Genomic DNA, 12,851 nt, shown 5'->3' with positions numbered 1-12,851 from the left:
GAAAATTACTACCCTGTGGCATATAAGTTTGGCTTCTTGGAGAAAAGGGCCTGTGAGCAAAGCATTGAGATCATTACTGCCAAAGGAATGACATCAGGTTAGAAACACTTAGGAATTATTCTGACAAGAGAGTGAATCTTTAATTAAGCAAGGTAATTCTCACAGTGCAGCAGAGATAAGGTAGTACACACACACAAAAATCTTATTTAGTGCAAATCAAGCCTTGCATTTATAAACTAGGCAGCTGAACAGGTTGTGGTTTTGAGATTGAGAATGGAAAAAAATGTCCTCTGGTTTGCTGGTTGCTGTGAAGATCTAGTCACAAATGTGCTGTGCTAAATATGTTCTTCCTCTGGGGCCTAAATCATCAGCTGGGCTCAGGAAGAGACCAACACCTTGCTTCTGAAATTAAGAGCACTTCTCTGGTTTGGTCCAGAAGATGAACTCTGAGGCTTAGTCTTAACAAAATGATGATTTTCTCATCATCATTTCCCAGACTCATTTTAGGAAACCAATTCTTCCCTGTGAAGGTTAGCAGTAACTCAAATTAAGCATTGTAATAATTCAGTATTAAAAACTCCAGAATAGTTTTTCACTCTATAGTGAAGCTAGAATGAAAGTGGTGAAATGGGTTTTCTCTTCCTTTCTTGAAAAAATAACCTGAAAATTATAGATTTTAAGCAACTTAGGGTTTTTTTAATTATTATAGTAGTGTCTGAGGCACCAGCCATAACAGTTCTCATTTATACAGTACAAAGAGATGTAGAGGAATCTCTGTTTACAGCAGATTCTTGAATTTCTGTTGAGGTACTGGGTGACTTACTAACTGGATCCAGTGAGAATCATCTTGCACAGAAACAGCTACCTAAATATGCAGCTGGATAACTATATAAGGAAGAAACCCACACTCACTGTAGCAGTGTTAATTTGGCTGTTGGATTAAATTTGTTGGTTGGGGATGAGGACTTGCTTGCTGCTGTCAGAGCCCCCTCAGTAACTTGGAGCAAGAAGGGGAGTCTCAGCTTGTATGTCTAGATGAGGAAGCCCCCACACTGAGAACACTTCTGCAAACAGTGCTGGCTGAAACTGAGGCAAAAAATTCAGACATCAAGGAGAAAAAATATGAGATATGTCTCCCTGTCTAAGGGATGGGAGACATTAAGATGAAAAAGGCTGGGTGAACTTTAGACTGAATGTTTTCCTGGCCTGGTAGCATTGTACTGCAGACTGGTGCCTAGTCTGAATACCACCACAGCTCCTGTGTCAGATCTGCTCAAGAAAAAAAGAGCCTGAGCAGTACAGAATGGACTTACTGGAATTCAGAGGGTCTCTGGTGTTTCAAGAAATCTATCTCCACACTGTTGCCAAAGGAGGATTTTCCAGAAGCTTTTGAGACTGAGCAGTACAGAATGGACTTACTGGATGTCAGAGGGTCTCTGATGTTTCAAGAAATCTCCACACTGTTGCCAAAGAGGATTTTCCAGAAGCTTTTGAGGAATGGACTTACTGGAATTCAGAGGGTCTCTGGTGTTTCAAGAAATCTATCTCCACACTGTTGCCAAAGGAGGATTTTCCAGAAGCTTTTGAGATCTATGTCAAGAGTTTCAGAAGCTGATTTTAGGTGTGTAGATGTGAAAATGTAGCCATGGGAGGAAAAAGTGGAGACACTGCACCTAGAGTGGGAAACAAAACCCAGTCCCTGCTACTCCCTCGAGGCTGGAAGCTATGCCAAAAGCAAAGGGAACAGGGTAATGACAGTGAATTTTTGTCACTTCTGGAAGATGAACTGAGCCTTTCAGTGTGCTCACGGCCGCGTCTGGAGTGCAAAGAACACTGCCAGTCAGCCTGCAGGGCTGTCAGCACAGGAGCTGGCACTCCCCGGGGCTGGTGGCAGAACTGAGACCTTCCAGACACAGAGAAAGAGTTAAAAATCACAGCAGACAGCAGGTACCACAGATACCTGCACACTCATCATCACATGCAAAACCCCCCGTGTCTGTCACCTACTGCTCAACAGCCGTGGCATGACAGGTACTTGGCTTTCAAGCATCAGCTGGCTGAGAATGTCAGAGAACACTTTACCTGACAAGTCATCTCTCCTTAGAAATCTGGTTTGTGGAGTTCTCCTTATGATAAGGAATAAGACAGCTCTGAGCAAACCTGGGAAAACATTCAAGTTGACAGAGCCCTTTTGTGCCCTTCCTTCTCTGGGGCACAGAAGGACAGAGAGCTGGGGAAAAAATTAGATAGTCTAGCTAGCAAGCACATGGGCTGGACTGTGCATTGGTGGTCAGCATGACCCTGCCACCAACTCATGCAGATGCACAAAGCAGGACAAGATCTTCATTCAGAAATATCATTAGATTGCCTCAGAGACTAACCTTTATAAACGGTGCTGATACTGCAGTGAACAGATGAATTTTTAGGATGAAGCTTGCAGAAAACCCAAGGATGATTACTGCTTTCAGAAGAATTCATCTAGGAGGAATTCTGCCATGACAAAGTTGAGCCAACCCCTTCTTTTATCATAGCCATGAGAGATAAAACTTGCTGTTTTATCCCTGTACTGTGCAGCTGGCACTGCTTCTTCAGAAAGATGTGGGTATCTGAGCTGGACTCAGCAACTGCTGAGAGCAAAGAGCATGGGACTGGTGCAATGGTGATAAGGAAAAACAAAAGCAAGAACATGGAGAAGTTTTTGTGTCAGCAGTGCAAGAGCTACTAGTTACTGGTCTCCAGCACAATATAATGATGGCCACAAACCTCCTACTTCTTTAAAAGCTTTAAAAAGGTCCAAGGAAGTGCCAGACATGTAAAGCCTTCTTCCCAAGGACAGCCAAAAGTTTAAATCAATTTTAGTTAATAAATTTTCACTCCATTTCTAACCAATAACAGCTGTGAGAAGTAATGTTAGTGTGCATTCATCCTTGGTTTAGCTCTCTTGATTCCTGTGATTAGTGAGGAAGAGGTATTTGCCTATTAAGATAAGCTAAATATATGTAAGGCTGATTGTTTCATAACAATTTTAAACATGAAGAAGTCTGGCTTTCATCTGCAGAGGGGCATGCACTGATACACCAGACAAGCTCTAATTATCCACTTAGAATTATAATCACAGGGATTGTCTCAAGCTGCCAGTCACTTGCCTTCAACATTCTTAGTAGTGAACTATTTACATTCCCTGTATCCAACCATAATATTTGGTACAAGCTCCACCTGCAAAGTTTTCATCATTAACACCAGTCTGGAAGCAGCAAAGCCAAATGGATTTATGGGCTTAAGTGGAAATCCTGCATTTGGACCAAGAGGCCTTCAATACAATCTGTTAGGAACTGTTTATCTACTGTAGATCAGTAGATACCTTTCATAGCAAAAGTGACCCCAGTCCTCCAAAACTTGGCCTTGGCTATTTTGAAGATAAATCAGTGATTTTGAGAGGTGAGGTGCAAGCTGTTCCATACAGCAGCATCCCTACAGATGCTATGCTCCAATGCTTGCAACCTGGATGGAGGTATCCTCTTGTTCTCCTGTGTGTATCATTCATCAGCTTCACTCAAGATATGAAATCCAAACAAAAATAAAATAGGCAGTTTTCATGTTCTCATTTCACAGCCCAGCAATGAGAGCAAGGCCCTAAGTGTCTAGTCTGTCCTCATTTAAATCTGTATGATCCAAATCCAGGATTTCTCTTGAGAATCAGCAATAAAGCTGAGAAGCAATGTTTTCCTTACCCCCTCCTTTGTCTTCAGAAATGTGACACCTGCCCAGTATAAGTTTTAAAAGTTTGTGATTTCTCCCTTAAGGTTCAAAAAACTCAAATTCAGACCAATCTCTACTGGTAATAGTTAAAAGGAACAATGACACATATTATTAGAATATTGACAGCAAAATTTACCTTGTTCAGAATGACAGCTCACAGATGCAAATTAAGAATTGGGAATATTGTTGGATATGGATTTTGGGTAAGCCTGCCTAGAAAAATATAATTTACCCAAAATTTGTTTCTTATATTATTTTGTGTGCTGTCAATACACATTGCTCATAGCTCTTTAAATAAGGAAAATCTCAGATAGAACTAGTGAAACAGCCATAGAGATCTGAGTCTGGTGTTTATCTTAACAAACATCATGCTGTTCCTCAAAATTTGCTCAAACATTTATTAAACTTAATGGTATGTTAAACATCAGTGATGGCTTGGGTTTGTTTTTTTTTTTTAATAACTGAACCAAACACATTTTTATTTTCTTCACTTGACACACCTACTAAAAATTCACAACCTTCTTTCAGGGATCTTAGGAATCATTTCCAATTCTACCACTGTGTAATGTTGAGCCAGTCACAGAAGCATGTTCTGCTCTGCTTCTGTTCTGTCACATGTAAGATAAATGTACCTAGGCTATAGATTAGGCACTGTAAAATTTAGCAGACATCTGTGAAACTCTGAGGCCCTGCAGCACAAAGGACTATGGAAATGCTGCTGTGATTTCCTTAAAAATCAGGGATTGGAATGTAAACTCACATTCCACTGAGAAAAGGAATTTCAAGACTGCAGCCTTACCTCTGATTTCCTCCCTGCATGTGCCTTTGTCCCTGTGTGGGGAATCCAGTGCACTTACCTTACAGATTCCACCTGGTATTTGGTCCTTTATGTTGGTCAAGTATGCCCTGGGGAGCTCAGCAGTACAGCCAGAAGTTCAAAGCCTACTCTCTCTTTGCCCTGCACCTAAAGGTGATACAGGGAACTCAGATTTGGATGTTCCTCTTTTAAATAGGGGCCTTTGTAGTCTGTGTATCTGTAATGCAACTATAGATACGAACTGCAAAGAGACTGCAAATGTCAGCAAAAATATTTTGGGAAGGGAGGAGTTCAGGCTTACTCCTGCAAAACATGTTTTTTTTTTTTCAGAGAGTTTTTACAACAGCTGATTCTATAAAACCAGAACTTCTCACTGATTTGTACTGAGATGGGTTGATGATGTGTCTTTCAAGACATATTATCTCACGTGCCATTCCCTAATCTAGTCCTGGAAGTAAAAAGTTTTGTTTGTTTGTTTTTCACAGTGGAACAATAATCTGATAATAACTATTCCCTTCCCACCAAAGTTCTCAGGGTTGTGCCCCAATGCCACTCAAGTCTTCAGTGTTTAAACACATCCTGTGTAGCTGTAAACTTTGCTGAATCAGGCACTGGGTGTTACATAGTTTCATATTACTGTCCTCGTTCAGAAAGATACCCCCCCATTTGACCCAAAACTCACCTTTTCTTTTTAGGTAGGATATAGTTTCCTTCATTACTGGGGGGATTAGCTCGCCTTTATTTTTGTCCTTGATACTGTTAGGGGGGAAAAAAAAAAAGAAAAAGAAAAAGTAACAGCCTTTAAATACCACTTACAGACCAAGAGTCAAAACTAAGCCAGAACTGTCTCAGTAAAACTCTGCCAGATATCAGATACACTAAATTCCACAAATTAAGGAACCTGCCCCAAACACAGGAGTCCTCCACAAATCTAACAGGCACTGAACAAGGTGTTGACTTGGATTCTAGTCAGAGACATTCCTAAACACTTTCTCCTCCTCCTTATCTCCTCAGTTAAGTGCTATTTGCTGTACTGACAGGGAGCCAAGGTCAGAGCAGCAGAATGGTGTTCCAGGCTAACTTTGCCCCCTCTTGAGGGGCAAAAGCCTCAGCTTAGAGGCAAGCAAGGAAGGTTTGCAGCAAATCCTTCAGAGTAAGTCTTGATCAAGGGATGCTGCGAGTTTAGGAGCCTTTTATCATGCAGATTTTTCCTTGTCATGTGTCTCTTTTTAAACCTGAGTGTATGTATAATTAAAAGGATATTGTACTATTTATTTTGAAGGCAAAGGGATGCGGTGAGAATCTTAACGCTTTGAATGATCTCCATGAAATGAGATTTATTTCTCTTTCATGAGTGAACAGTTGGGGCAAAAAAAAAAAGAACTTAGCATTTTCTTGATCTAGACAGCACAAAAAAATTCTGCAGTTATCTCCCTTATTAAAAAAAAAGAGTCTTTGGCAGTTTAAAAAGTGTAACAAAAGAGCCGGTCAGTATCTGATGAGTATTCTGCTACAGATTTGTAATGCTCAACAACAAAATAAAAGACCCAACTCAGATTTTGAAGTAGACTTAATATATGTTTATGTGCACATTTTCATATTTGATATTTAAAAGGCAACCAGCTTTACTGACAAACTCCAAAGCACCACCACAAAACAGCACCGAGATCCGTGACTGCATCAGGAGAGGCCACAAATGCTGCAGTTCATCCACAGAAAATGCAAAATATTTATACAACATGTAAACAGCCTGTGCAAACACAGAGATTTTAGATCTCCAAGCTTAGGAGGTTGGTCACCCTCAGCTTCATGTATGGGGTGGTGGAAGTTTTCCTCCGGCGGGAGACACGGAGCAGGATCAGGACTTAGGTATTAAATCCCCCTGTGGTTTTGCCTCTCTGACTCAAGCTGACAGGGGAGTGTACTGCACATTATTTGGTTATTCAGCCACCAGACACTTTGCTCTCATTCATCACAGCAGGGACACAATGCTGAACCACCAGTGCCATCTCTTCCAGTTACAGTTTTATTGCCCACCCAGTCCTGCTCTTCCCTTTCCTATTTTCACCACCCACAGACCCAGGCACTAATGTCTGTTTGTCTGTACATCATCTAGATTCTCCTACACCACATCTTTTTTTCCTCTACTGCACATATTTTGTGTGTCAACTTCCCCAGTGCTATATAAAACAACACCAACTCGTTATGGGATTGTAAACAACTTGTCACTCCAGCTCCAAGAGCTTGTTCTGCTCTTTCAAACACCTCGAGCAACCTGCTGCTTGAGAAGTTGTTCCCTCAGCTGCAGCACTAGTGAAGCTGATGTGCTGTGGATCTGTATCCTATGTCCTACCTCTTTCCTCCTCAGAGTAATCCAAGAGCATTTCCTTATGTTATCTATAACCTCACATCCCTTAGAAACAATTTTAATTTCCTCCCCTTACCTTGTATTTCCTCATGAGGTTGAGGAGTAGCCCATAACTAATCACCATCTAAAGACTAACTTGTGTACCAACAGACCAAAGACAACAGAAAAATGAATTTCTGCTACAGTTTCTCTCCTTAAAGCCAATGATTTGTAGAAGCTTCCAGTATTTGTGAGAGCTTCACTCTTCTGTCAAATCTGACAGAAGCTCATAGCTCTTCTGTGATCCTTAATAAATATCAAACCAATGAATAAATTTTTCCTGCTCTTTTTCAATATCCATACCAGAATCTAAGGTGTATAATATTCAGTACTGTTTTATGTGTGGGTTGAATAAATTTTTCCTGCTCTTTTTCAACAAAATATCTATACCAGAATCTAAGTGTATAATATTCAGTACTGTTTTATCTGTGGGTTAATTCTACTTTGTGGACACTGCTCTATCTCCATTTAACAGGAACTATTTAGGAAAGGTGAGTTTTCCTTGATATAAACAGACACAGGGATTTTGATTTTAAAATATAGACAACTTTGACAAAACCATGTTCATAACATCACAGTTTTAGATTATTTGACCAAGTAAATACCACAATGTGAGCAATGCCCTTGCAGGAAGAAAAAAGGCTAACAGCAAGGAACAAGTTTAATTCAGATAATCCTAAAGTATGATCTTTTGTGTGTTAGTAATTCTCACCATTTGCTGCTGCTTGCAAGTATGATCTTTAGATTAAATGATACAATTCCTCTCCTTACACACTGGCAAGGCACCATTAATTTCAATATGAAGCAGTACTGGACTTACTGGAGTAATCACTCTCTGCAGTATCATAACAACATGATAATGGCCAGAAGAAAGATTTATGACTTGCAAGACCAAGTCTAACCTCAGTCTTCCCCATTATCACAGACATCTGATGAGAGCTAAACCAGAGGCCATAAATGCTTCATGAAAAAAAAACCTCACTGATTAGAGAAGGCCATACCTTGAAATGGTAACAGGACCAAGTTTATGACCCAGTCCTCAGAGCAGCATCCCTTTCTTACCCACAGTGATAACCAGGCACCTTTACTTTATAAATATGCCTCCCAGCAGCAAAATCTTGCCAGCCCCTTTCAGGAGGTGTATTCTCTCTCCCCCAGACTCTCCTGCTCCACCTAGACCCTGGAGGGGAAAAAACTAACAATTAACCTTCCTTCAGTACCAGGAGCTCTCACACCAGCCCCTGCCAAAGCTGGCCACAGCAAAAGGAAGAGCCACACGAACAGCCCCTGAACACCCGACCTGCTCTGAAAGCAGCTCTTGTAGGTGAATTATTTTATCTCTCAGCAGATCAGTGTTGTGTAACAACCCTGCTGCAACAACACAGAACAAAACAGGCAGGGGCTCTGCAGCCTCATTAATAAATTACCCTTGCTAATAAACCCCATGAGGAAGGTAGTTCTGAGGGCTCGTTGCACAGGAGCATGAAATCCCCCATGAAATTATTTCCCCCTGTTAGGGACTGAGCAAGGAAAGGGGCTGGGAGATGAGGTCAGGACCAAGGTCCATGGTCAGGATACCAAGGAGGAAAAGCCTGCAGCAAACCAAGCTAAGGGAAACCCTCCCTGACATTTACTTCAGCCTGTTTAACAGTGGAGCTACAACACACCCCTTGTGTGGCAAAGAACTTTGTTTTGTGTATTCAAATCAGTACCCTAAACATTTAGGGCAACTTTTATTAAAATTAGATGAAAGCTTAATTCACTTCAATGGGAACATCATCCAGACTTTTAATTTGCTTGGAAGCTGTAACATCTTTATTATTGACAATTTAAACTCATGGAACCCATTCTCAGCCTCTCTGAACTTGCACTGATCATTTTTGCTCTCTTACAGCTGCTTACTCCAGAGGCACCAAATAGCAACCCAGCAGATTTCTAGAAATGCTTTCTAATTATTATTGTTACCCATAAATGTGTTTCCCATTTCAGTGTATAAATAGCAAACTGATTATTTACAGCACTTGCTCCTGCTGAGCACTAGTTTATCTGTCAGAGAGGTGAGACAAATAACTGGGTTATAATTTGTAATAATAAAACCTACACATCATTTTTCTCTTTCTACAAAAAAAAAAGAGACAGTTTCTGCACCTCTACTGTTTTCTGCAGGATTCCCATTTCCCTTGAAGGAAATGTTCCATTCCCAGTACAAGGAACTAGGTCCTCTAGATAAATGGTATTTAACAGAGTATGAATGGTATTTAATAGAGTAATATTTAAATGGTAAAATAGAGTAGGATATGGCATTGGAAGTCACATGCAAAGGATTGTTCTGTTTTCCAACACTGGGGTGCATGAATGCAGGACACATTTCTGTTGAGCATTCAGTTTACTGGACCAGAGGTGACAGAATAACAGGGACATTGCTTTAGCTAATGTAAATCAGACCAGCCCAGAGGTCATTGAAATTACACCTCACCTCTCCTTCTGGATCCTGTTGAGTAATCTGCATTTTTCTTGCCTTGTTCAGGGTGGTGTGATGAGCAGTTGTGCTTTATGATGGACACTGCAAACTGCCACTGCAGATCAGGCATTCCTATGAGCAATCTGAGAGATCTCTTACTCCTTGTACTCCAGAGAGGAACCTACCAGAGCATTTCAGGGCACAGCTGAGTTTTCTGTAACATTCCCAGATCTGAATCTTACTGCAGCAACATGTCAGATTCAAGAGGGATCTATTCTGATGGCCACCACAGCCAGGGAGAATGAGTCCTCCTCACTAGAGGATATATGATCAGGCATTGCAAACAGCTCTATATCCACTGCCTCACTTACAGACAGTGGACAGATATCATGAAAGGCATGTCCACGTTGTTCTGAAGTGTCATTAAGTATTCTTGGCTGAGAATCTTTCCTTCTCTTTGCATTTCTTCTCCTTTTCATTTTTTTTCCCTGCTGAGACATGCTGAGATTTGGTTTAGAATGCATTCTTCCTCCCTGGCCATGCATGCACAGCATGCACAAGTGGAAAGATTATGACCAAAAGGAAAGCACCCTGAAATGTTTATGCTAACAATTCAACAAGCAAAAGCTGTAGAGTGGTGACAATTTTGAGCATTTTCTCTGCTGCCTCTCCCCATCCATGGCAACAGACAGAAATCTGAAAGGTTTCCTGTCATCCCACAAAAGGTATTTAATTTTAGATTTTAAAACAAATTGGAGAAAACAGAACAATGCCAACAGCTAGTCAAGGTCAGCTCTGTGCTCTGTGCTAGGCTGGAGCCTTCCTTATTACAGAGGCAACTGGGTGCAGCAACAGGGGTTTAGAGGAGCTTGCTGAACATACAGCAGAGGACAATGATGCTGAGTCAAATATTTATTCCTTTAAACTGCTGCAAATTCAGGAAGCTTCATTTTAACTGTATTTATTTGACCACAGTGAGCAGGGGGGTCCCCCAAACTTTTCCTTGCCTTTTTAAACATAAAATCATTACTAATGGCTTTTGGAATAAAAACTCCTGATTTTCACCCTGACAGGCAGTGCAAACTAGCCAGGTTATGGCTGAACAGCTAATTTCTGCTGCTCTGCAATGTGGGAAGGTACCATTGCTGAAAAGAACAGAAAAATAGTCTTGCTATATATCAACACAACACATGAACATTCTTTAAAATGTCTGCATTTGTAAAAGCAATATGGTGAGTACCAGGAAGTCATTTTTATAGCAGTTTATTAACTCTACCCTGCAAGTCTCTCTGGTCACTACAAGCTGGGACATTATACCTGAGGAAATATCTCTGTGTGCTTGCCCTGTGCTAACACTGCTGCAGCTGCCCTCTGTTGGAGACGTTGGTGTGAGGCTTGATGCACCTCCCAGCTCCTGCTGATTGTTATTCTCCTCACTCTACCTGCCCATAAGAAGCTTCATGTACAAGTTAAAGGACATAATAAACACTAAACATGCAAACTACCCCACACACTGTGTGTTGCACACTCTGAAGCACCTGGCAAATCTGAGCCCAGATCCCTATTACATTATAAATGAGAGTTAACTATATAGTATAACTAGAAGTGTGGACAAAACCTCCTCAGGAGGACAGTTCTGTCTGACATCCCCATGAAAATGAACACTAGTTCCAGCTCTGTTAGATTTTCAAGAAGATCACACAGTTTTTAACAGGAGTTCAAACTTTTAAAGGTGCAGTTTGGCAACCAGGCAATCCAGGTTTGGGATCAGAAGTGCTATGGAAAGATTGTCAATCAAACTGGGCAAGTCTGCTCTATAAACATAGGCATAAAGAATTAAATAGGGAAGCCAGCCAATCTTTTTTGGTCCCCCATACTTTAGACATCCTATAAGTCAACTTTGGAAGATCTAACTGCCTTCACTAAGCTCATTTATTATTTTTTTGAATTAGTGTAGTTTCAGCAGAAACTTCAGGACAACTTGCTACTAGATTCAAGTTCTAGCTACAAAGACCAAATTATGGACTCCTCACAGGAGCTCACAGTGAGGAAGGTTTTCCACATCATGTCTGTGCCTAATAAAGTACAGGCTTAAATCCCAGACAAGTAAATAAACCTGGAGAGACTCTTAAGATGAAGTCAGCTCAGTGTATACTTGGTTTTTTCCTTCCCACAAAGAGCTTAGGATGACACTGAGGGGTTAAAGAGAACAACTGCAGCCATTGTAAATTCAAATTTTGGATCCTGAATGGATGAGGGTAACATAAGAAAGAAAAGGTTTGAACTAACCTAATAATAAACCTTCAGCTCACTCATAAGTTAAACCAAAGTCAGTACAGACTCCATGTCAAAGTATGATACTTGCAGCTCTCATGGGCCTTCCAGGATTTTTAAATGCCCAACTGCCTTATGTAGTTTTGAAAATCTGACTCTAAAAGGTTAAAAATGTCTTTGTGAGTTAACAGATTGCTCCAAGATGAGGCACTGGTCCCAGACACTCCTTTATCAGTGTCTAGATGGAAACTTCTCTCAGCTTTCATTTTGCTGTCCTAACAAAAGAGGTTTCCCCCCAGCCTGTTGGACAAAAGTGATGTATTTTGAACCAACACTTAGTCCCTTTTTGCTCTTCTAGATATTAATTACAGCTCTGGAAAGCAAATGTATTAACCAATATAAACTGAGAAAAAAGTTCAATAAGTGTTACCAAAGAAAGCATTGCCTGTTGCTTTTAGGGAGGGCCATTCAAAAGGGTATCTGGCTTTACCACCTTCCACAGCCAGAAGTCACTTGGATACCATTATGAAACATCTCAGCAAAATCATGCCACCCATGAGAGCTTTGGATAAATCCCATTCACCAACCTTCTACTGACTGAATAAAAATTATCATCCCAGAAGTACCAAATCTGATGAAACCTCATGCCTAAAGAAGACCCCACAGAGAAGCAGTCCTTTAATGACAGTAGTTTTATCTCAGAAGTATCCTTGAGAGTACAATTTTACTAACTGTAATGAAATACCCAGCACACACATTCCTATAAGCCTATACAAAATAAAATCAGAGCCTTCCTGTAGCTCTCCAGAAAAAAGGAAGACCTCAAACCCTCACCCAGAAGAAGATTTCAAACCTGCCTCTTTGCTAGACATGTGGGAGGTCACTGTCATTGTGCCATGACAGTCTATAGAGAACATAAAAGGAGAGGGAATTAGCAAAAACCAATTAATTCATCAAGATGAAAATTGAGACTTTTTTTGGTTCAGATTTTAGAAGCCCCTTCTCCTCTGTTAACTTCACCTTTCTTTCCAAACACAGTCTAAAACAATTCTTTCATTTCTCATTTAAAAGTTGTAGGGGACTTTTTTATTTGTAATTTTTGTTCCTCCACCCACAGAAAAGCTCTTTCTGAA

General features: G+C 40.6%; 1 protein-coding gene across 1 annotated transcript in view; it reads right to left on the bottom strand.

The window, feature by feature from the left end:
• ARHGAP8 (Rho GTPase activating protein 8) overlaps positions 1-12,851 on the bottom strand; it is a 50,344-nt gene that overhangs the window by 15,556 nt on the left and 21,937 nt on the right. Inside the window, exon 8 of the mRNA XM_008949826.1 lies at positions 5,259-5,332. Coding sequence (XP_008948074.1) covers positions 5,259-5,332 — 74 coding nt within the window. The remainder of the gene's footprint in view (positions 1-5,258; positions 5,333-12,851) is intronic.

Source organism: Merops nubicus, unplaced genomic scaffold (assembly GCF_000691845.1).
Source record: "Merops nubicus isolate BGI_N331 unplaced genomic scaffold, ASM69184v1 scaffold4471, whole genome shotgun sequence".
Taxonomy (NCBI): domain Eukaryota; kingdom Metazoa; phylum Chordata; class Aves; order Coraciiformes; family Meropidae; genus Merops; species Merops nubicus.
The sequence above is the reverse complement of the archived record's forward strand: the minus strand, read 5'-3'. Positions and strand labels throughout refer to the sequence as shown.